A 25,345-nucleotide genomic window follows, 5' to 3' on the forward strand; every position below is an offset into this window, starting at 1 on the left:
ACAGGCTCTGGAACCTGCAATTTACTTTCTGTCTCTGTATTTACCTTTCGTAGATATTTCATACACGTGAACTCATGCAGCATTTGTCCTTTTGTTCCTGGCTTATTCATTCAGCATGATGTTTTCAAGGTTCATCATATTCGGCATGTGTCAGAATTTCATTCCTTTTATGAGTAAATGATGTTTCATTGTGTGTATATACCATATTTTATTAATCTTTTATTGATAGACATGGGTTGTTTCCACATTTTGGCTATTTTGAATAATGTGGCAATGAGTATTGGTGTATAAGTATCTGAGTCCCTGCTTTCCATTATTTTGGGATATACATCTAGGAGTGAAATCACTAGATTATGTGGTAACTATGTTTAACTTTGTGAGAACCTGCAAAACTGTTTTTCATAGAGTTTTCCACACTTTGCATTATTACTAGCAGTGCATGAGAGTTCTGGTTTCTCTATATACTCACCAACATTTATATTCCTTTTTTTATTCTAGCCATCCTAGTCAGTGTGAAGTAATATCTCATAGTAGTTTTGCTTTACATTCCTCTAATGACTAATGATGTTGAGCATCTTTTTATGTGCTTATTGGCCTTCTGTATATCTTCTTTGAAGAACTGTTCATGTAAGTCTTTCGCCCATTTAAAAATTGGGTTGTATTTTTGTTGTTGAGTTGTAGGAGTTTTTAAAATATTGGATACTAGACCCTTATCAATATATGATTTGCAAGCAATTTCTTTAATTCCATAGGTTGTCGTTTCACTTTCTTGAGAATGTCTTTTGTTCTCTTGTTTTTGAGACAGGGTGTTGCTCTGTAACCCAGGCTGGAGTGCAGTGGTGTCATTATGGCTCACTGCAATCTCTGCCTCCCGGGTTCAGGCCATCCTCCTCAGCCTCTCAAATAGCTGAGACTACAGGTATATGCCACCATGCCTCACTAATTTTTGTATTTTGGGTAGAGACAGGGTTTCACCATGTTGCCCAGGCTGGTCTCAAACTCCTGAACTCAAGTGATCTTTCCACCTTAGCCTCCCAAAGTGCTGGGATTACGGTCATGAGCCACCGTGCCCGGCCCTGAAATGTCTTTTGAAGCGCAAAGGATTTTAATTTTGATGAAGCTCAATTTATCTATTTTTTTTTTCTGTTATTGCTTGGGCTTTTGGTGCTATAGCTAAAGATCCATTGCCAAATCCAAGGTCATGTTTGGTTTTTTCTAAGAATTTTATGGTTTTATCTTAAATAAATGATCTATTTTGAGTCAATTGTTTTATAGGGTGTGAGGTAGGGGTCTAACTTCATTCTTTTGCATGTGGAAATTTAGTTATCCCAGCACCAATTGTTGAAGAGACTATTTATTCTCTGTTGAATGGTCTTTGCACTCTTGCCACAAAACTGGTTGGCCATAAGATGTATGAGTTTATTTCTGGACTTTCATTTGTATTCCATTGTAGTAAGTTTTGATATTTGAAAATGTGAGTACTGGAAAGTTGTTCTTTGTCAAGATTGTTTTGGCTGTTCAGAGCCCCTTGAAGTTCCATATGAATTTGATGACCAGCTTTTACATTTCTTTGGAATTTTGATAGGTGTTGCACTGAATCACTTTGGATAGTATTAAAATATTAATGACATTAAGTCTTCTTATCCATGAACATAGGGTGCATTTTAATTTATTTAGGTCTTCTTTGATTTCTTTCAGTTATGTTTTACAGTTTTTAGTGTACACGTCTTTTACCTCTTTGTTAAATTTATTTTTAGCTATTTTGTTCTTTTGGATGCTATTATAAATGGAATTGTTTTCTTAATTTCCTTTTTCAGATAGTTCATTGCTGATGTATAGCAACACAACAAATATTTTGCATTGAAAATTGTACTTGCAACTTGATGAATTAATTTATTAGCTCAGTAGCTTTCTTGTGGATTCTTTGGGATTTTCTACATATAGATTCATGGGATCATGTCTGCAAATGGAGATATTTTTACTTCTTCCTTCCCCATCTGGATGTCTTTTATTTCTTTTTCTTGTTTAATTACTCTGGCTTGAACTTCAAGTACAATGGTGAATTAGCAATAGTGAAAGCAGGCATCCTTGATTTGTTCCTGATCTTAGGGGGAAAATTTTCAGTCTTTTACCATTGAGTATGATGTTAGCTGGCTGTGGGTTTTTCATATATATCCTTTATCACGTTGAGGCAGTTCTCTTCTATTCCTAGTTTTCTGGGTAATTTTCACCCTACTCCCAGAGAGCTTATGCTTAAGATGGAAGATGGCAGGAAGACATAACAAGTCGGGGAAGAAGCCTAGACCACGTGTTTCCCTGGAGTCCATCTATATGACATGAAGTCTGTCTGTATGTCTTAATGGTGATGAAGTTGACGATGTTCAAAGGATGGTGCCATGGACAGATAATCATGCCAAGCTGGAGAGGTCCGAATTCATCCTCTATGCCAGTGTTTCTCATAGTGTGGTACTATATCAATATCTCCTAGGTGTTAAAAATATAGCTCTTTGAGCCACACTCTCTTCTGAGTCAGAGTTTCTGGAGGAGGATTCTAGGAAATTGTCTTTGAAGTAAATTCCTCAGGGGATTTGACTATGGGCTTATTTTTGGAAACCACTGCTATAGGTCATGGTGGGAGAGAATGAGGTGAGAATGGTGTTTTGGGGAGTCTGAAGTTTGTGAGATGGCCTGGGATATAGGCCAGGGCATGTGTCAGGGCCTGACCAAAGAGAGGGATGCACAGGCAGGCACGGGAGTGTGTGCTGGCAAATTTTTTCAGAGAGGGGAGTCCAGTGATCTTTGGATTGTTCCAGATCTAGAGTTGTTCCCAATAATTCTAGGATCCCAAAATTTTCAAAGAGGATGACAAGAGGGAAATGTTGAGCAGGTGGCTTTCAGGAAAACATTAATTCATTTTTAGGCATGTCGATTTGAAGTAAGAGTAAAGCCAGGCTTGTGGCTGCCTACCCTGTGTGAAGAGGCACAGCCTCTATAAAAGGAATAACCCCAAATTTCCGTCACAATATTGGTTCATTTCTTGCTTGTATGGATGAAGTCCACTTGGCAGCATGGTGGTAGTGCTGTGGTCATTATTCAGCACCAGCATGATAGGTACCCTGTCCTGTTGTTGTCAATGCATGGTTGGTTGCCCCTTCCCTCCTTTCCCCCGCCCTCTGCCCTGGGATATAACCTCTAGGGACTTCTTAGAGCTCCCTGGTGGCTTCTGGCTGGGTTCAGCCCATTGGGCATGGTAGGAGATGGAGCATGATGCGACTGGGGCTCTTATTTCTTCAGTCCTCCCTTTCCTGTCCTCCCAGAAAGACCCTTGTGGCTGATGTGTCCTTAACAAGAGACCTCTATTCATCTCAGAATGGCTCTTCTGCAAGACTCTTTTCTGCTGGGTTCTGACAACTGCCTCCTCCCTTTATCCCCTTCAGGCCAGGGGTGGTAACAGATCTGCTGTTCCTAACCCCATCATACTGCACGTGTGTTTTCCCTACACTCTGCCTACACTTTTGCAAATTTTCCCTTTATTGAATCCTCCTTGAATTATTCTGACTTAGTGAGCCACCCATTTCCTTCTGGTATCCTGACTGGTAGAATAGCTTCCAAGATGGTGCTGTGGGTAAAGTCCATCTGGAGTGTGGAAGAAGAGAGAGGGTGGATGATGCACAGGAAGAGAGAGTCTGGAGTGTCATCCATCATGTCCTCCTCTGGCCACTATCTGGGACTTGGTTTTGTGGTCCCCTGAAATAGAAGGGGTGGGACACGTGGTCCCTAACCAGCCAGCCATCTCATAGCAGCAACTCCACACTGAGCAGCTGCCCTGGTGAAGAGCTGGTGGTCTGTGTTGCAGGAAGGGGCAGTTCTCAAGACTGAAGGTCTTGGTATCAATATTCAGTATCACTTAACCTGATATCACCAGGATATTTTAGGTGTCTTAAGAGTGATGATAGCACAACACCCTGTTTTAGAGACTAGTATATATGAGTTTGGAGGAAACTGTGACAGATAACTAAGAAGTATTTGTTGGAGAGAAATACTGGATTTCTCTGTAAAATACTGTAGCCTGGATTTAAGTAGTTCTGGCATTTTCTGTGCTATGTGCCAGATGCTGTGCTGGGAGGCAGTTACATAAGCAAGTGGCCCTGATATGTTGAGTTAAATGTGGTACTGGTGAGTGTGAGGTCCAGCCAGGTAGAGGGTGTATGAGCTCCAGCTCCATCAGAGGAAAATGGGTCTGCACAAAGGAATGGAGGGTACCAGAAACACTGACAGCTTTGTAAATCTACACATTCCTTCTTATCATTAAAAGGTAATTGGCAATTGAAATAAAAATAATCAAAATGAAGTGTGCGTCTCATATCACATGTAAAAATGTGACAGCAGTGATACAAAGGCTGAGGAGAGAAATGGAAGCACACTCTTCTTGTATGTGAACCACAGTGTACCATAGAGGTAAAGTGTTATATACTGTATATGTGTACATACATGTATATATTCCTATTGTATGCTCTATAGCAATGGGTATAATATCATTTTCAGTTAGACTGTGGGAAGTTAAAGATGTATACTGTAAACCCTAAAGCAATACCTAGAATAAAAAAGAGTTATAACTAATAAGCCAATAAAAGGATAAAATGGAATCATACAAAATAATTAATGCAAAATAAGGCAGAAAAAGGGAACAAGGAACAGACTGTCAAATAGAAAACAAGTATCAAGATGGTAGATTTAAATCTAAATATATTTCTAATCACATTATATGTGAATGGACTTATTATCTCGATTAAAAGGTAGACATTGTCATATTGGGAAAGAAATAAAAATTGAACTATATGCCACTTATAAAGGAACCCATTCTAAGTATTAAAATCATTCTAAGTATTAAAATAACATATGGAGATAGGTTAAATACAAAAATGAAAAAAGACATACAGTGCTAAAACTGATACTGTCCAAAGAAAAATGGGATGTCTATATTAATATCAGAAAAAGTAGGTTACAGAGCAAAGAATATTACTAGGGACAAAGAAGGCCAGACCATAATGATACAGGGGTCAATTGATCACAAGGACATAATTCACAGTGCATATGGACTTAGTAACAGAGCTGCAAAATACATGAAGCAAAAACTGATAGAACACAAGAAAGAATCATAGTTGGAGATTTCAGTACCCCCTTCTCATTAATTAATAGAACAAATAGACAGAAAATCCTGTAAAGCCATGACTTGTTCAGATGCCTGTAGCATGTGGCAGGGATAATTGCCATTTGCAGAGAAATGTGCTATTCACTGTGGCGAGTCTCCAGGCCGTGTATGTGTCAGGTCCATGCCAGGCCACTGGGACAAGAATCTCCTGGACAAGCATCCTGGACAAGCATCCTGGATAAGTATCCAGGAAGGCTAGTGGTTTTCGAAGAAGAGCTTAGGAAATATACCTAGCCACTGTGTCACTGGCAGAGTCTACCTAGGAACATGAGATAGGGACAATCTGCCATCTGCTTCATGCATGCGTTGCCACCTACTATCATTTCAGAGAATACTCTTGAATGTTTCATTGATTTCAAATTAGATATTGGTTAGAATAATTTTTTAAGACTATACTTCCCCTTTTTTTATGTGGGATATCACTGTTGAGCAAGTTGTACACATACACATATATAATATGAAAAATGTTAACACAAGTTGTAAAATGGTCTTTCAGAGAGCTGTCTACTCTGGCAAAATGGAATGAGCTCAGGCTTCATCCAATAACATATGGAGGTACTGTCTGCCCATCTGTGTTCCTGTTGACATTGCTCAATGTTTTCCTTTCCAGGACTCAAGAATTCATTGGCCTTTCTGTGAAAGTATGGCTATTAGGAAAAGATACAGCTTTTAACTCATGGCCTGCACATCATTCATTAACATGAAGAATCTTATCTTTCTTCCTTGAAAAGCATAGCCCATCTGGTTTGTTTTGGGAGGAGTATACTTCTGTGTTTTGTGCAATAAAGATGATTTATCTCTTCAATAACCAGCCCAGTCACAAGCCCATCTAATGTTAATAATTAATTTTGGGGCTTTCCAGCTAACTGGAGTGAATGTTGGTCTGATTTCTTCCCTCGGGTTTTTTCTGCCTGAAAACAATCCTTCCAATACTGATTTCTTTGCACACTGGGCTGAGATTTGAAAACTTGCTTAATTACACGGCAGTGGTTCTCTAAACAGGAGTCTTTCACGTTCCATCCGTTTGCTTTGAAAAGGAAGGATTGCATCCTTATGTCTGAGGAATTACTTATGCTGGAGGATCGAATGTTCTGTTTTACTACCTGTGTGTAAGCCCCAGAAAAAATGGGCACCAATCTTCTTTATTGTGATTTTTGGAGATTTATTGAGCGATCACCAGTTTCACAGCAAGCTGGATAGAAACAGCCATGCATGTTTGGCTTTATTTCTGGTATGTCTACTTCTTGTGTCTCACTGGGCTCAGGCACTACCCTAACACCTCTCCGTCTCTCTGTTGAATTGTAAACTTCAAAAATCCTACCACTGGGCCTACTTGCTGTTTAAACTACTTTCCTTAGGGGAAAGGACAATTGAAATTAGACCTTAAATACAGGTGATGTTCTTACATCCAAGTAATCCTAAAATTGCTCCTGTAAATATTTCTCAGTGAATACCTCCCCAGGCTTTGGGGCATATGATTATACTTTTTTGCCAATTATTAATATCCATTTATATTCAACATTTCTTGTGTTAACTGTCCTTACAAATTGTCTGGAAGCATTTTTAAAACAGTTTGTAGACATTCTCTTAAAAATATTAATTTGCACCATCTGTAATGAAACTAGTTGTTCGAAGAAAGGTTACCATCAACCCTAACATATTTTCCAATTAGGGGGCACTGCTAGGATTGGTGGAGTATAAACGAATAAAATTTTATTATGTTGGCAGAGAGAGAAAGTGAAAAAACTTTTCACTTGTAAAGACTGCATTCTTTTAATCCCTTTTTCTGCTACTATTAATATATAATATACAGGGCATCTTGGTTTGGCAATTCATTTGAAACTTTAATATTCCTATTAATACTCACTTTCCCTCCAAGTCCCTTAATTTTTAGAAAGCATTTTATTTATTTATTTATTTATTTATTTACTTTGAGACAGAGTCGCACTATGCCACCTAGGCTGGAGTGCAGTGGTGCAATCTTGGCTCACTGCAACCTCCACCTTCTGGGTTCAAGTGAGTCTCCTGCCTCAGCCTCCCAAGTAGCTGGGACCACAGGTGTGTGCCACCACGCCCAGCTAATTTTTTTTTTTTTTTTTGTATTTTTAGTAGAGATACGGTTTCCCCATGTTGGCCAGGCTGGTCTTGAACTCCTGGCCTCAAGTGATCCACCCACCTTGGCCTCCCAAAGTGCTGGGATTACAGGCGTGAGCCACTGCACCTGGCCCGAAGGCATTTTTAAAATAAGAGTTTCTTCATTTCATAGAATAGCTAGAAATGATAAGTAGAAATGATTAGTTTTCATCTTGTATTTCAGGGTTTCAGTACAGTCTTTCATCCCATCATTTCTTGAATTCCTATTTTCTATCCTTCTCTGTATCATTTATTTACTGTGCAAATTTCTCTTGTTTTCAAGTTGATAAGTTCATTCTTCCTTAAAAAATAGCATGTAATATTTGATCTACACAAAATAATATATGTAACATATGGATAGGTTATGAAGTTTAGTTTTTACAAACCCCTGTATGCTCACCAACCAATTGTTCCTCTTTTACCCCATCTCTTTGCTTCCCAACATGGAGACTTCTCTCTGGAATTGTGTATTTAAAATTCCTGTATGTGTATGCATGCCTCTCTCTCTCTCTCATCTCATGCACATTCACTCTTTCTATCTAAAACCAAATAAATTTATCCTAAACAATGTGTTCTTCAGTGTTGCTTGGTTTTGAGCCTTATAAAAATTGCATCATGTGTGTATTCTTCTATTTTTCTTCATGCAACATTATGTTTCTAAGATTTATCCATATTGATTTGTTTAGCTGTAGTTCATTTATTTCCACTATTGTGTGAAATTCCATTGTGTGAATATACCATTGTGTGTTGATTTTGTATCCTTCAGCTATGCTGAATTTATTAATCCTAATGATTTTAAAAATGGAGTCTTTAGAGTTTTCTACACATAAAGTTGTGTTATCTACAAATAGAGATAATTTTACTTCTTCCTTTCCAGTTTGGATGCCTTTCATTTGTTTTTCTCCCCACCTGTTCTGGCTAGAACTTCCAATCCTGCATTGAGTAGAAGTAGCAAAACAGGCATCCTTACCTTGTTCCTAGTCATAGGGGAAAAGCTTTCAGTCTTTCACCATTCAGTGTGATGTTAGCTGTGCGTTTTTCATAAATAGTCTTTATTATGTTGCAGTAGTTTCCTTCTATTCCTAGTTTGCTGAGGGTGTGCATTTTTTTTTAATCATGAAAGGGTGTTGAACTTTGTCAAATGTTTTTCCTGCATCAGTTGAGATGCTCACATGTTTTTTTCTTTACTGTGTTAATGTGTATTTCATAGATTGATTTTCCCATTTTAAGCCATCTCAGTATACCAGGAATAAATCCCACTTCATCATGGTGTATAATACTTTTAATATGCTGCTGGGTTTGATTCGCTTAGTATTTAGTATTTTGTTGAGGATTTTTGCATCAGTATTCACCAGGAATATTGGTTTGTAGTTTTCTTTTCGTATAGTGTCTTTGTCTGGCTTTGGTATCAGGGTAATGCTGGCCTCATAGAATGAGTTAGGAAGTTAGGTCTCACAGAATGAGTTTGCCCTCCTTTTCAATTTTCTGGAAGAGTTTGAGAAGAATTGGTGTTAATTTTTCTTTAAACGTTTGGTAGAATGCACCAGTAAGGCTATCTCATCCAGGGCTTTTCTTTGTTGGGAAGTTTTTGATTACTGATTCAATCTTTTTACTGGTTGTAGGTCTATTCAGATTTTTTTATTTCTCCATGATTCAGTCTTGGTAGGTTGTGTGTACTTAGGAATTTGTCCATTTCATCTAGGTTATCCAATTTTGGGGCATACAGTTGTTCATAGTATTTTCTTATAATACTTTTTATTTTTTAAAAATTGGTAGTCATGTCCCTGATTCCATTTCTGATTTTAATAATTTGAGTTTTTCCTTAGTCAGTCTAGCTAAAGATCTGTCAATTTTGTTAATCTCTTCAAAAAACCAACTTTTGGTCTCATTAATTTTCTTTATTTTTAAAATTCACTACAGATCTCCTCTCTAATATTTATTATTTCTGTTAGCTTTTGAGTTTAGTTTGTTCTCCTTTTTCCAGTTCCTTATAGTATAAAATTAGGTTGCTAATTTGAGATCTTTCTTCTTTTTTAATGTCAGCATTTACAGCTATAAATTTCCCTTTTAGTACTGCTTTCACTGCACCGCATAAATTTTGATGTGTTATGTTTCATTTTCATTTGTCTCAAGGTATTATATTAGTTTGCTAGAATTGCCATCACAAAATGCCAGACTGTGTGGCTTTAACAACAAAAATTAATTTTCTCACTGTTCTTGAGGCTAGAAGTCCAAGGTCAAGGTGCTGGTATGGTTGGTTTCTTCTGAGTCCTGTCTCCTTGGCATGCAATGGCCCCACTCTTCCTTCCTCTTCACATGGTTCTGTCAGTGCATGTGTGCTCCTGGTGTCTCTTTGTGTGTTTGAAGTGTTTGAATTTCCTCTTCTTCTTTTTTTTTTTTTTTTTTTGAGATGGAGTCTCTCTCTGTCACCCAGGCTGGAGTGCAGTGGCACAATCTTGGCTCACTGCAACCTCCACCTCTTGGGTTCAAGCAGTTCTCCTGCCTCAGCCTCCCGAGTAGCTGGGATTATAGGCGCGTGCCACCACACCTGGCTATTTTTTTATTTTTAGCAGAGACAGGGTTTCACCATGTTGGCCAGGCTGATCTTGAACTTCTGACCTTGTGATCCACCTGTCTCGGCCTCCCAAAGCGTTGGGATTACAGGCGTGAGCCACCGCGCCTGGCCAAACTTCCTCTTCTTATAAGGACACCAGTCAGATTGGGTTTAGATCCATCCTAATGGCTTCATTTTAACTTAATCATTTCCTGAAAGACCTCATCTCCAAACACATTCACACATTGTGGGGTACTAGGGGTTAGGGCTTCAACATAGGAATTTCAAAGCTACACAGTTCAGCCCATAACAGGTGTTTTCTAATTCCTCCTTTGATGGAGTGGTTAAGAGTATGTTGTTTAATTTCCACATTTTGGTGAATTTTCTAGTTTTCCTTCTGTTATTGATTTCCAGTTCATTCCTATTATGATTGCAAAAGATGCTTTGTATTACTTCAAATTTTTAAAAATTATTAAAACTTATTTTGTGTCCTAACATATGGTCTATTCTGGAAAACGTTTCATGTGCACATTAGATAAAAGTGTATTCTGCTATTGTTGGGTGGAGTGTTTTGTATATGTCTGTTAGGTCCAATTGGTTTATAATGTTGTTCAAGTCTTCTGTTTTGTTATTGATCTTCTGTCTGGCTATATTATCCATTATTAACAGTGGAGTATTGAAGTCTTCAACCATTATGGTAGAGTGATTTTTCCCTCCTGTTCTGTCAGTGTTTGCATCATATCTTTTGGAGCTCTAATGTTTGGTGCATATTATTTGTAGTTGTTATAACTTCTTGGTGAATTGACTCTTTTATCATTATATAATATTTTTCTTTGCCTCTTGTAACGGTTTTTGTCTTAAAGTCTATTTTGTCTTAACTCTCTTTTGGTTACTACTAGCATTGAAATATCTTTTCTTATCCTTTCACTTTCAACCTATTTGTGTCTTTTGATCTACAGTGCATCTCTTGTAGACAGCATATAATTGAACTGTGTGTATGTGTGTGTGTTTTAAAATCCATTCTGCCACTCTTTGCCTTTTGATTGGAGAGCTTAGTCCATTTACACTGATTTTGTTTAGTTATTTATCCATGTTTTGCCAAATGGCTTTGTGCTGGGTCAATCCTTCATAACTGGCTGGGTGTGCCTTGAACCTAGAGACCAGCATGAGGTGAGTGCTTACAGTCTTCTCAGATGTTTTCTGAGCATGCATCTTGCTTGATCATGTTTGTGTTTTTTTCGGTTTTTCAGTATACTTTTCAATATTTTAATTTCCCAAAGAGTCTCATTCAAACTTCACCTTGGTGCCTTAGATGGACTGTGGTCTATCTTTACCCATAATCTCTTTCCTGAGAAGTCTGTGAATCTGTACTCTCCCTGTTCTGTGACTCTATCTCCTGAAAATGTGTGCATAGGGCCACTATGCAAAGCTGTGCTGAACTTTGCACTGTATATTTTCTGTGTTACGTTACACTTAAAGGGCTGACCTTGCTCATACAGAATGATGCCAGACTCCCAGAGGCTCTGACTGTACACGGGTGAGGAATCATAGTCTCCTTCCAAGCCTTCTGAAAAATTGCCCATGAGAGCTGGCAGCTTCCCCACTCATGTTTCTTCCTCAGATCTGCCTTCTGTCTATGGGAAACACGTTTGGCTGTGTTCTGTGTGGTTGCTTTTGGGGTAAACCTAGCCTTACCACTGCCTGCTAGTTTGCTTTTTCCTCCTGGAAAGGCAGCTTGGGTCAGTGAAGCCAGGATGAAAACAGGCCACAAACAAGAGTCCCTGTCAGAGACAGGGAGAGAGAAAGAGAGGAGAAGAGAGAAGAGTACATAGGGATACAGAAAGAGAAATAGAGAAGGGAGGAGATATGGAAAGAGAAAGAGAAAGAGAGAAAGAAACAGACAGGTGAAACCTTGCTAGTCAGCCTGCTGGGCAGAGGGGGCTACAGGAGGGCTGGGTTCTGTTGGCTTGCTGTGGCTCCCCATGACTGCTGCTCCATGCAGAGTACATCTGTACAGAGGGTACCATGCCTGGCACAGTCCTCAGGCTGGGATGTGTTGCCTTCTGGTGGGAGGGAAGGGCTGGGGGATGGCATCAGGTGCTGCACACATGTTGGCCCTGCCCTCAGTAGCTGGGAGCCTATCCTGAGTCCCATTTGCCCCTTTTAAAATGAGGATAATATTATCTCCCTTCAGGGTTATCATGAGGGTTAAATGAGATAAGAAAGGTGATAGCTTCAGCAAGAGCCTAACATAGAAAGTACTTGCTTAAATGACCATGGTTGTTATTAATACTCATCAAATAAAATCCTGGTAATAATATGGTGGGGAAAAGGCCTTTTGTCTACAGGATACTTCAGAGATACTGTCAAGCAATTGGGACAGAGAGTGAAGGGCCCCAAGTAGAAGGCCTAAACCTGCTTCTGCTGTCTGCGGCCTGTCTCTTGCCCTGGAGATACTTCCCATGAGGGACCCCTCCTGGTCACTGCTGCATAGGCTCTGTTACAGAGAAGGCCTCATTGCTCAGCTTGGTTTTCCCACAGCTGATCTCCAATGTTACCAACCACTGGGGTCCTTCCTGTTACAGACCTCCTGACCTGGGTGTAGAGGGACCACCAGCTGCCTTCCTGCCCTCTGACTTCTGCTTGATTTATTTTGGTCCCACTCCCAGTCTGGCCCTGTCTTGATTTCTCTTGGTCCCACTCCCAGGCTGGTCCCACTCCCAGCAGCTCTTTTACAGGGCTCTGCATGGCTGATGCCATCTGCCACCTGCCCTCTGTCCTGAGCCCTTGGCTCTCGACCTTCCTGCCTGCTCTGTGGTCTTCCTGAGTGGTGCCTGCGAAAGAGCCTGCATATGACTTGAGCAGGCATCCCTTGGAGAATCTGTGGATGTGAATTTGGTCATGCACAGGTTAAGGCAGTGAAAGCACTTTGCATTCCTTGTTACCGGCTCTGTATCATCTTGTCCAGCAGAACTGACCTCAGCAATGGCTGCACAAATGGTGCCTATGTGGCACGGGGCCTAAGAAAGACTGAGGGCAAACCTCTTCCTCCATCCCTGGTACCCCAATCACCACCTCCCCAAGCTGTCATTTGCGCTAACCATTGTCTCTTTTTTGGCCTTTAAAAATGTAAATTCTTTTGGAAGTGTTCATACAGTAGGTACTCAATATTTTCAACATTTTTTAGCTCATTTTTTGTCAATATGATGATATAAGCATCATAGGATTGTTAAGTGTTTTGATCTAGAAAGAACCAAGGGATCTAGGGATGAGGAAACTGTTGAAGAAGAGGGCAGAAGAGGCAGAGGCATGGGCAAGAAACTGTTTCCATCTCACAGTCTGACATGAACCTGTCTTATTAATAATCATGGTAGCAAGAGTTCTTGACAATGGTGGATCTGCCTCAGTTCCATCAATTCTGGCTGTTTAAAACTTACTGTTTGAGGATTTTAAACATGGCTAATACCGAGGACTGGTGGGGATAGCGGTTTGTTCCTGCCTGTAACTGAAACAGGGAGTAATGGGGACAGGCTCTCTTCCAGCAAAAGGACCATGGGCACCAAGAAACTTCTTGATCCAGTGACCTCACTTCTAGGAATCTATCCTAAGGAAATAATTAAAGGCACACACAAAGAGTTATCTACCAGGACTCACATAGTGTTTGTTATTTACCCAGGTGAAAAAACAGAAATCCCCTAAATTTCCATCAACAGACAGATGGTCAGGCATAATTTGATGATCCATGTAATGGAATATGATGGCTGGCATTAAAAATCACATTGTAGAAGAATAGCTAATATTTGATAACCTGTGAAATGCTAATGAGATAGCTGAGCTGAACAATTAGAGGACAAGGCAATTTGTATACGTGAATATGTATATGTGTGAATGTGTGTCTCTGCACTCAAATGTATGAATCTGACCTAAAAATATTCATTTATATGTAGGAAAAAAACATTGAAAGGAAATTCTCTAAATGTTAACATTGGGTATCTCTGAATTATAGAATTATGTACAGTTGCAGTTGTTTTATGTGTTATCTTCTGTAATTTCCTTTAAAATAAGTATAAATGTATAGGCATTTATAAGCATATAAATGCTTATAAATGTATAGGCATTTATAAGCATATAAATGCTTATAAATGTATAGGCATTTATAAGCTTATAAATGCTTATAAATGTATAGGCATTTATAAGCTTATAAATGTATAGGCATTTATAAGCTTATAAATGCTTATAAATGTATAGGCATTTATAAGCTTATAAATGCTTATAAATGTATAGGCATTTATAAGCTTATAAATGCTTATAAATGTATAGGCATTTATAAGCTTATAAATGCTTATAAATGTATAGGCATTTATAAGCTTATAAATGCTTATAAATGTATAGGCATTTATAAGCTTATAAATGCTTATAAATGTATAGGCACATAGGGATTTTGTAAATGTATATACAGAGTTTGTTGAGACATGGGGGAAATCAGACAATGTAGAAATTAGTAAAACTAGACAGTGCCCAGTCTTAGACTGAAGTCAGAAAAATGTCAATGGGATTTCTTTTTTCAGAAGAGGAAAAGTCAGGAATAATATAGATCTCATCAATATTTTCTACCTTATTGAAGTCAAAAGGAGAAAAAATTGGGCTTTCAGCTTTGTGGACCACCATTTTTATTTTCAACCTCTGGAAAATGTTTTTGGGCAATCCTGCATCTTCTCTACATGTGATCTGTGAGCTCTCTGGGTCACAGGCCAGGGATTCTATCAAGCAACAGGGCCCCAAGGCCTCCTTGGTGCTTCCCCTATTTGCAGAGAGGAATGGATTTGGAACATTGAAAATGGTATCCGGATGGTGTTAAGTTTAAATTGGAATGGCCCAAAGTCTCTTTAGGAAATTTCCTGGTGAAACTCATTTTATTTTTGGATTTTTAGAAATATAATTACATAAAAAAGCTCAGAAATGATTACCTATATGCTTAACTACAATTATAAAATACTTTGTGTACACAAAGTGCATAAATGTAAGTGCTAAACAGTAATAAAAATCAGCCAGATGTGGCCACCACAGAGAAGATAAAATGGACTTTGGATTTTTCCCCATTTCTAATTTTCCTTCTTAGTGGCAAGAAGGTAAATCCTCCACATGGTGCGATGTGGTGCTGCTGTGGGCTGTTTTGAGACCCCATGGGTCATGCTTTCCAAGGAGCAATAGTGCCTCCACTCTCCTGAGCACTCTCCCTCTCCTGAGGGTCTCCTGACCCTCTTGTCAAAGGGTCGATATTGAGTCTATAAACATTATTGATTTAATGATTTAGAAAACTTGTTTTATTTGAGTTAAAAAGCCAATCTCATGCAAAAAAGCTATGATTACTAGGTTTTAACCCATTCATTATTAAGTATGTATGTATGTATTTGTTTTTGTGACAGGGTCTTGGTCTGTTGTCTAGGCTGGAGTGCAGTAGCACAACCTCAGCTCATTGAAGGTTTGACCTCTCAGGCTCAAGCAATCAATCCTTCCATCAGCCTTCCCAGTAGCTGGGACTACAGGAGTACACCACCACACCCGGCTAATTTTTGAATTTTTTTAGAGACAGGGTTTTGCCATGTTGCCCAGGCTGGTTGTGAACTCCTAGGCTCAGGCAATCCACTTGCCTTGGCCTCCCAAAGTGCTGAGATTACATGTGTGAACCACTATGCCCGGCTCATTATTGAGTATTAAGAACTTACTTTGAACTGGGTGCCACTTATAGTACCAAATAAAACAAGATGAAAACATGGCGGCCATTCTTAAGGAGCTCACAGTCTAATGAACCTCAGTGAATCAATATCCACAATCTATCTTTATGTTTTCCATTTACATCTCCTTAGTTAATGTAAGAAAACCAAGGATTTTTGTTTCTTTTTTTAAAGCAAGAGGGTCTCCTCCAGGCTGGAGTGCAGTGACTCCATCATAGCTCACTGCAGCCTTGACCTCCTGGCCTCAAGTGATTCTCCCGCCTCAGTCTTCCAAGTAGTTAGGACTACAAGTGTGCACCACTATGCCCAGATAATTTTTTATTATTTTTATTTTCCATAGAGATGGGGTCTTGCTATGTTGCCCAGGCTTGTCTTGAACTCATGGCCTCAATCGATCCTCCCACCTTGCTGGGATTACAGGTTGGAACCACTATGCTTGGCCTTGTTTTCTTTTAATCTACATTGCATGACTGAGAAAATGGAAGCTCAGGGTTCAATAATGGGAGGGAGGTCACTGTCTGCATAACACTCAGCTCCCCTAGACCACCCCAGGGAGCATCAGAAAACATCTGGTTGGTTGGTCCACTCACTGTGACATTTTCTAAATGTACCTAGGGAGTTACAGTTACAGATTTATAGTTATGGGAAACAGGGGTGGGAGGATCTCAACTATAAGCCAGTTTGAGCAGCTAAAAGCATGCTAATTATTAAATCTCTTGGGCAGAGAGATTCTTCCAAATCTCTCTACCTTCATCGGGCAAAGTTAAACCACCTACTTTATAATTCTCTCTCCTGCCCTGCTGACCTCTACTGGCCGTTAAGTCTCTGAGGAGAGTCCTCAATTACCTGTGTTCTCCATGGGAAGTGGCCCAGTGCTGCCCAGAGATGACGCCCAGCGGATATTCACTGGCCCCAGACAGACTCCTTTTCTGACTTCCCAGAGGCATGGTGCTGGTGTTAGACACAACTCAGGGGCCCATGTTTTATTCATCCACAGCAGTCTTATTGTCTATCTCACAGGTGAATGCTTGAATGACAAAGAAGCAAGCAAAAATATTTTTCTTAAAATTTCTTCCTTTGTTGTGCATTCGTGATCAGAAAGAATTACTGTTATTTCCCCAAGTGAATGTTTCATAGCATCTACAGCATCTCTACCTGGCCTGGGATCCTGTAAGAAAGGCAATGCATCAGCATATAAAATGACATATTCTCAGTGATCAGGAACGAAAATTGTTCCTACAACTTCTCATGGAAAGCTGGTTGTCTTTTAACATCATGTGTCCTTTAATGAGGGTGACCATACATGCCGGTGGACTTAGTTGTGGTTGTGCAGTTACTTCCTTTTCCACAAGCTCCTGATTTAAATGATACATTTATGGTGGTCCTTCCATATGGCAGGCAGGCCAGTGTGGTGGAGGACCATCCTGCCCAGTGCAAACCTTTGCTTTGCTTCAGTTGTGGCTGCTGTCCTTGGAGAGCTTCCTCCTTACCATTCTGATTGTCGTCTCATTCCAACCCCTTGGTCCTGACTTGTGCTGATTGGCTTCCAATGGACGCCATTAGGATATTTTAAATGTGAACTGCTTGTGATTTTAGGAAATAGAATTTTCTGCCTACAAAAGCGCCAATGAGACTCTGAATGTTTTTTTGTTTTGTTTGTTTTGTTTTTTTTTTGAGGCGGAGTCTCGCTCTGTCACCCAGGCTGGAGTGCAGTGGTGCAATCTCGGGTCACTGCAACCTCCGCCTCCCAGGTTCAAGCAATTCTCTGCCTCAGCCTCCAGAGTAGCTGGGATTACAGGCACCCACCACTATGCCTGGCTAAATTTTTTTTTTTTTTTTTTGTATTTTTAGTAGAGGTGGGGTTTCACCACGTTGGCCAGGCTGGTCTTGAACTCCTGACCTTGTGGTTCACCCGCCTCAGTCTCCCAAAGTGCTGGGATTACAGGTGTGAGCCACCGCACCCGTCCCTCTGAATGTTTTTCTTGATGAGAAGCTCTGCATGAAGTAGCAAAGGTGGCCTGAATCTCCTGCTAATGCAAAAGTGAGCCTAAAAGTGTCATCCCATAGTATTTGGTCTCCTGTGCGAGTTTCTGCTATGCATTTTCAATTGAGTTGGGGAGAAGAGGTCTTTCTTATGGTGTCTTCTAAAACTTCAGCCTTTTACAATTCAGACAGACCCTTAGGCAAATTTCCTTGTAAGATTTATCACTGAATCTTGGGCACATTCTTGAATCTAGCACCCGAGTGCTGGGAACACATACATTATTTCTGTGTTGGTGATTCTGTTTCCTACCCTGTCTCTTTCAGGTCTCACTCTTCTTTGCCCCAGATGTCCAGCTCCAGGTCTAAAGATTCCTGCTTTACAGAAAACACTCCTTTGCTGAGGAATTCCTTACAGGAGAAAGGGTGAGATATTTTCCCCCTCATATGAAAGTAAGAGTTTCTGAGCATTGCACTTGGCATGTATGCTGGAGAACTTGAGACACGAATTTTTATTGGACATGTTTAACCTCTGCCAGATCCTTGACAATTTATTGTAGTAGATGTTCATGATTCCGGTGGTTATATTCTGTGGATATTAATTTCCAGATGGCCTTGAGCATAACCCTGCAGCAACTGCACAGCACACACGCACACTCATGCATGCACAAAGCTCTGACGGGCTGTCTTACCAGGGTGGGGTTTCTCAGCTAGGGGTGAGGTTGGCATTGTCTGGAGACACTTTTGGTTGTCACACTGAGGGCTGAGATGCTTCTGGCATCTAAGGGTAGAGGCAAGGGATGCTCCAAACATTCTGCAATGCACAGGACAGCCCCCACCACAAAGAATTATCCAGCACAAATGTCAGTAGTGACGAAGTTGAGAAACCCTGTATATGTGTTTCACAAGAAAACTCAATTTCCTGCAAACTTGCAGGTCCTTTTTGGGCACAAATCAGGGTGGTTCTGGAATTGCCTGAGGAGAGCTGTCCTGGAGCGCAAGTTACAGATGCTTCCTTCTGGGATGAAGGGCCTTGGGCCAGGCCTGCAGCCTCAATCTTCTTTTCTTTCTGCAAACAAACCGCCAGAAGCCTGAGCCGCCTGCTCCATGTTTCCTGGCTCCTTGAACATCACAAACTTGGTGACATTGCCACTGTCAAACTGAAATAATAAAAAATATCAGAACCCAGTTTAAAATTATTTATTCAAGCACAAAGCTGAGGATAGCCATTTGGGAAACACAGAATCCAAAGGAATGGGATCAGTGCTCCAAAGCTGAAAAGTTAAGGTCTTATTCTTATCCATATAGGCAGAAAACAAAGAAATGTAGAAGGACTACATTTTCCATACATGGCTGGTTTATGAGTTACAGCAATTTGATTAGTTACAGCTTCCCCCCTCCCCCAATTTAAGAGAGTATATTTGACATTCCATGTTAGACAATGTGATAGTCATGAGGTCTTTGTGTGAGAGAAGAAAGAAGGAAGTTAATCTGTCAATGAAGATCAACAGTGAAGAGGGAAGGGGTCTTCTCTCGTGCCCGGTAGTCTTTTACAACATTTTACAAAACAATGTAGGTAAGGAAAAAGGCAAATCTAGAATCAGAGAAAAGAAGGCCACACAGCTGCCTCTTATGTGACTCATTTCATAATCACATTCTTTTAAGACTCAAAATAATTTAAAGTTTCAACAGCTTTGATTTTGAATCACCTATTTGCACATCATGGATTCTCCTTTCCCTGCCCACTGATGGTGTGTACCTGCATTGACAGGCGGGCTGCTGTGTCTCCTTCACTCACCTCTGAGCTTCCGAGGAGCTGCCTCCTCTCTCCCCAGCCCAGTCTGCAGCCAGGGCAGGGACCAGGGCTTTGCACTTTAGGGGTGCTTGCATGCCATGTGCATTCCTGTCCTCAGCCTCCAAATACTCTGGCTCCCGGGATTTGGATGGTATGCAGGCATCTGGGTTTATCATTTCTCAGTGCAGAGATGATTTGTTCACATGAAGCCCTTGACTAGAGGAAACTCCTTCACTCTCTGGCTCTCCAGGCAGTCAGTCCTACTCCTGTCAAGGGCATTCAAATGTCACTTCCTTTGAGGACCCTTAGTTGTCTCTACCCCACCCACCAAGAGTCAGTGCTTCTCCTGTGCTCTCAAACACTACATTCATGCCCTTACTTCCAAACTAGCCCTTGTGCTATCTATGGTTATGTCAGCCAGCCTGTCCCCTCTTCATCGTACATCCTGGCACCTAGTACAGTCCCTGCCACCAGCCCCTCAGTGACTGGATGGGTAAGGAGTGTAAGCTGAGGCACTTCCACTGACCCAGCTGCTTCAAGCTTCCGTACTGGTGGATAACTTAATTCTCCTCCATTGCTCCTAATCAATAACTTTTAAGACAAAAACTTCACACACGTATTCCCTTAATGCTTTCTCTTGAATTACTTGGTAAATTGTGAAGGCCTGTGACATTTTAGAACTTGCAATTCATTGGAAAACCATTAATGTGTAAGCATTTTTTCTGGCATGCAGAGCAGAGACATGCCCTGGGAGGCCGAGCTGGGCCTCATGTCACAAAAACCATTTCAAGGGAGTAGAACATGGGTCAGCTTTGCTTACAAAACGTTTTCCTTTTCTCTTTTTGCATGAAGCTAATTAAGGTATTGGTGGTAGGAATGTCTTTTTCATGCTTTACTTTTATCAACTTTATTTTGTTGCAGTTTTAATTTGATCAAATGGCTTATTAGGATAATATCCATTGATTTATATATTTTCAGAAGTATTCTTTTAAGGGTGTTGAGAGCAGGAACGTGTGGTACAAAGGTCAAAGCATGCCCTGTATCTGAACTGACAACTGGTAGCCACTCTTCACAGATGGTTATTTAAATTTAAATTAATTAAAATTAAAAATTCACTTCTTCAGTTGCACTAGCCACACTTCAAATGACAAATAGCACATGTGGCTGCCATATTGGACAGGGAAGCGAACATTTCTATCACCACAGAAAGTTCTATTGCACAGCACTGCTCTAGAAGGCAATGACATTAACTTGCTTCCCTCTGTCTTCTTATAAGAAAAGGTTTTTTTTGTTCCAATTTTGTTACAGTTGTGTTTTTTTCAGCAGTTGGTGTGATATTATTTCTCACACACCTGAGCATTTTCCAGTCACAAAATTGATAGGATTATCGACTATTTTCAAAGTCATGTGTTATCTTGTTACACATTGGTTATACACAGCCTAATTGGCATCTCTATGCTTCTCCTTCTGAATAACATTTTTTCCTTGTGAACCACTTCTAAAGCAGTCATAAGTGTTCAGGAGAATCACAATGCCCCATTTAGCTGGCTCCATTCTAGTGTGTCACAGATCACATCTGTTAACGTCAGTATTGTGAGCCCATGAATATTCTATATGATACATGAAAATTCTGGCTTTTGATACAAACTTTTAAGAGTCAAGTGCATCTAAACTGAAGGAACTGATCAGGTCAGGGATTCAACCAAAAGTAAATGGAGGCTCTGTACAGTGGCTCATGACTGTAATCCCAGCACTTTGGGAGGCCAAGGCAGTCAGATCACTTGAAGTCAGGAGTTCGAGACTAGCCTGGCCAACATGATGAAACCCCATCTCTACTAAAAATACAAAAATTAGTTGGGCATGGTGGTGCATGCCTGTAAGCCCAGCTACTGGGGAGGCTGAGGCAGGAGAATCGCTTGAACCTGGGAGACAGAGGTTGCAGTGAGCTGAAATTGCGCCACTGCACTCCAGCCTGGGTGACAGAGCAAGACTCTGTCTCAAAAAACAAAACAAAACAACAACAACAACAAAAATCCCAAAAGTAAACGGATGTGTTTTCAAGTAATTCTGAGAAAAGTTTATGATTCCCCTTGAGTCATCTAGATATAGGCCCCATTTTTGGCCTGTATAGTCAGGTACGAATGTTCCCTCTTCCTGCTCATGCTTCTGTGGATGTTGTGTGGGAAGCCAGGTAGGCCACCTTCCCTACAGCTCCACTGCAGAAAGAGATCTACACAGAGGAGGAAAAACTGACACCACTCACCCTGGACAAGTCTCCCAGATCTAGGTATTGACTACTGGAGTGCATGCAGTGAAAAAGCCAACGCTGAAATCAGCGGGAACTGGTCTGAGCCAGAAACAGCTTTCTTGGAAAGTCCCAAACTCAGAAAAAGCTGGTTTCTTGAAGGCCCACAATTCATTTTGAAGACTTTAATGACTCCAGAAAATTTCCTTTGACCTAAGTGTTCTGTGAGGTCACAAAAAAACCCATTCCCACCAGTATGAGAGCGCACCACTGTCTGTGGTCCTTTGAAAGACCAGGGTTGATTCAGTGCCATTTCACACAGTCAGAACTCAGAGGAAAGCTTGCTTTGTAGCCATTACTATTTCAGGAGAGATAACCACACCTCTCTTGCTTTCCAGGTCACGGTGCATACCTGTTTACCATCCAGAGTTCATCACTGCTGAAGAGTCTTGGGAAGACAGCTCTGCTGACTGGGAGCGAAGATACCTGCTAAGCAGGGAGGTGTCTGGTCTGTCTGCATCTGCCTCCTCCGAGAAGGGAGACCTTCTGGACAGCCCGCACATCCGACTCCGTCTTTCCAAGCTGAGGTAGGCGGACTTGGGGTGCCCACCCTGGCAGCAGCGGTGGCCGCACATCGCGTCCTACATGCCCCCTCCATCTTTCAAACCAGCAGCGTGAAGAAGAGGATGAGTTTTGTCTCATCTGGCCAGTCTGCACTTTTCCTCCAAGGTGATTTATTTTTACCTGGGCCTAGGGAGACATTTAAGACCTCCTGCAAATCATGCAGCGCCGGAGAGGACAAACCTAAATGATTGACACAGTACACTCCTCTCCTTCCTGCTTGTGTGGCTGGGGTCTTCATGGCCATTAGGTTTGCAGATAGGATCTGTTTGCTTCAGGCGTCCCCGTGGCGTTTTGGAATTTGATATACCTTTGTAGTTATTGACGAAGGAGTGGGTCTGGCCCAGCGCACAGCCTGAGGGGTGGGGTTCCCTCCTGTGCTGTGGGCTCCAGAAACCTTGTTAAGGCTGGAAACATTTTAGAACTTACAATCCGTTGGAAAACCATTAATGTGTAAGCATTTGTCCGGGGCACACGGAGCACAGAGCCATGCTTGGGGAAGCAGAGTTGCATAGAGAAAGTGGATGGTGCACATGCCTACGGGAGCAATGGGTGGGAGGGGATGCGCATGCGTAGGGGGACGGCGGGCGTGGGAGTGGGCGTACGCATGCGTGTGTAGGCCTAGGGCGCGCATGCGTGGGAGGCCGAGGGTGTGCGCGGGCAGTAGCGCTCTCACCTTACTGGCCTGTGTATCTAATGGGTTTCCTCCCATGCGCCCGTTCATTTGAAAGGGTTCTTTTGAGAGGGACATGTTTGAAAGCATCATTTCCAGGACAGAACAAGGTATTGGAGCCGGGACCAGTGGGCTTCCATTCTGGATCCGACCTGAAGTCGCTGAGCGCCCATCGCAGGGCCTTGCCTGGCCACGCGACGGTACCCTGTCGCGCGATGCCCTCCTGGCTCTGTGGCCTTTCAGGGGCCTACACTAAGATAATATGTGTGAAAGCCCTAGAGAAGTGAAAAAACACTACTTAGTCATCAAATATTAGCGTCACCGTGTCTCTGTGTGTGGGGACCAGTCTTTTCTGAAGATGCTCGCGGTTGGTTGGAAGTGTACCCGCCTGCACGCTCCAAGTGCACCTCCCGGGGTGCGAAGAGGCCCGCCTCAGACTCCCTGAGGTGCGTAGGGATCCGCTATCCTATACATCTTCGCAACAATCCTGGGAGGTACACGGAGGGTACCTCAAGGAGGGTAAGGCTTTTGCCCAAGGCCACACTGAGCCAAGCCAAGGGACAGGGATTCGACCCTAGATCCCCCACATCGCTGCTTGACATGGAGCTGTCTCTTCCCACTGTGACTCTCAACCGGCTGTAGCTTCTTCCTGATGAGAAGAAGGGGTCTCAGCCCCCCTCGTGGGTGCAATAAACATTTGGCCAATGAATCCGCTATGAGATTATGTGAGTTGGGTGAAATTGTGTGAGTGGGGTTCTGGCGCCATGGGTCAACAAGATGGCAAACGCTGACACTGTTCATGCCTTTTCCGAGCTGGACGGGTAACCACTCCTGAGGATGCCGTGTCCTCAGCTGTCCCACAACATGGAAAAATAGAATCAAGTACATTTGAGACTTTTGCATTCAGTACTTGTTTTATCTCCTATGATTCATGGAATATTTGCCGTTGAGCTTGCCACTGAACTAAAAGACGTTAGCGCCATTCTTTATAACATGTCTAAAAAGTACCATGCGTGATCAGTGAAGAATCTTGTAAAAAACCTTTTATTTTGGGTTGTCAGCTCTGCTGCAGATGTCAGTTACGTAGAAAGAAATTTGTATTTAGAATAGCTCAATTAATGCTTCATGCTTTAAAAAGAAATGTCATTTTGATTCCTATTTAAGTAGGAGCTGTTGAATCATAATTGGGAAGCGTGAACTGATTATTCATCAAATTCATTAAATCTAAGAGAATGCAAAACAAGATTTTACCATTTTCAAAGGATCAGAAAGAAGGTTTTCAAAGACAGATGCAACTTAACTAAGTGAGGAGAGTATTAAAAAGATGTTCCAACATAGAGTTTCTTATTTCATTCTACACACATACATCAAGCATGGGCTATGTACCAGCATCCTTCCATGTGTGGGGACAAAGCAAAAACGCTCTAGTGCCTGCCCTCACGGAGCAGCCGGTGGGAGAGCACAACCTGAACTGGGCAGTGATGGTGCCATTGGGTGATGGGGTCTGGCTGCTGAGTGAGCAGAGATGGGCATGACAGGAGGACTGCAGTCAGGGAGCATCCTGGCAGGCAAAGGCCCTGTGGTCCGGTCTGGGAGCAGCAAGGACGCTGGTGGGATGGAAGGGCAGCAGAGTGCAGGCCAGGCCCAGGTTCACATAGGGCCTGGGGGTCATGGTTAAGAAATGGGTAATGGTAAGGGGGCCGGAATGGCTTTGGAAGTCCTTGGTAGGGGCTGAGTGTGTGGCTTGATGGTTAATTAAGTTATTGCCTAAGGAATTCTTAAGAGACTGCTGGTACAACCAGTAACGGCATAGCAATTTCTTTCTTAAGTTATTTGTTTTTGTATTTGATGATCAAATCTGTATTCCTACCTTCCAGAAAACTTAGGGGAAAATGATTGATAAATATGAATCAGAGAGACAAGATAAGGCATTCAGTTTACTTTTTTTCCAGGAAACAGGAGCCTTTAAACAGCTATCAAAAAGTCTCAAATCTTGAACTTTAGTTTCCCCAACAACAAGCTAAGTGCAAACACTTTGGTTAACTTTGTTCTCCTCTGGAACCTCCACCATGCTCCTTTGGATGGGGCTGTAGGTTTACTGGTCACTGATATGAGGGTGTTCTCCCTCATATCACATTATGGAAAGAATTCAAAACACATGCTTTGAGATGGAAGTTACTCAAGGCTGCAGAAAAGTGTCTGAGTCTGGGCAACAGGACTGCTGCCCTTGCCACTAAGACCCTACTTTTTCTCTTGCAGGCGCTGTGTGCAGTGGCTGAAAGTCACGGGCCTGTTTGCCTTTGTGGTGCTGTGTTCTGTGAGTACCTTAGCTGCCCCAGCACTACTGTTGGGTCAGTGGAAGCCCTGTGTGCCTTTGGCTGTATAGCAGGGGGAACC

General features: G+C 41.6%; 1 protein-coding gene across 11 annotated transcripts in view; it reads left to right on the forward strand.

Moving 5' to 3' along the window:
- The window catches only part of OCA2 (OCA2 melanosomal transmembrane protein), a 381,861-nt gene that overhangs the window by 47,656 nt on the left and 308,860 nt on the right, over window positions 1-25,345 (forward strand). For 10 of the 11 annotated variants that reach the window (XR_004666399.3, XM_055099067.2, XM_003828056.5 and 7 more), the window contains 3 exons: window positions 17,942-18,040; window positions 22,053-22,241; window positions 25,208-25,265. Coding sequence is in view for 10 of the 11 variants with exons in the window: in XM_055099067.2 (XP_054955042.1) it covers window positions 17,942-18,040; window positions 22,053-22,241; window positions 25,208-25,265 (346 nt within the window). In the remaining variant the exon portion in view is untranslated. Of the gene's footprint in view, window positions 1-17,941; window positions 18,041-22,052; window positions 22,242-22,907; window positions 23,674-25,207; window positions 25,266-25,345 lie in introns of those variants that run through there. The other variant, XM_055099068.2, reaches the window with a different exon arrangement.

Source organism: Pan paniscus, chromosome 16 (genome assembly GCF_029289425.2).
Source record: "Pan paniscus chromosome 16, NHGRI_mPanPan1-v2.0_pri, whole genome shotgun sequence".
Taxonomy (NCBI): Eukaryota; Metazoa; Chordata; class Mammalia; order Primates; family Hominidae; genus Pan; species Pan paniscus.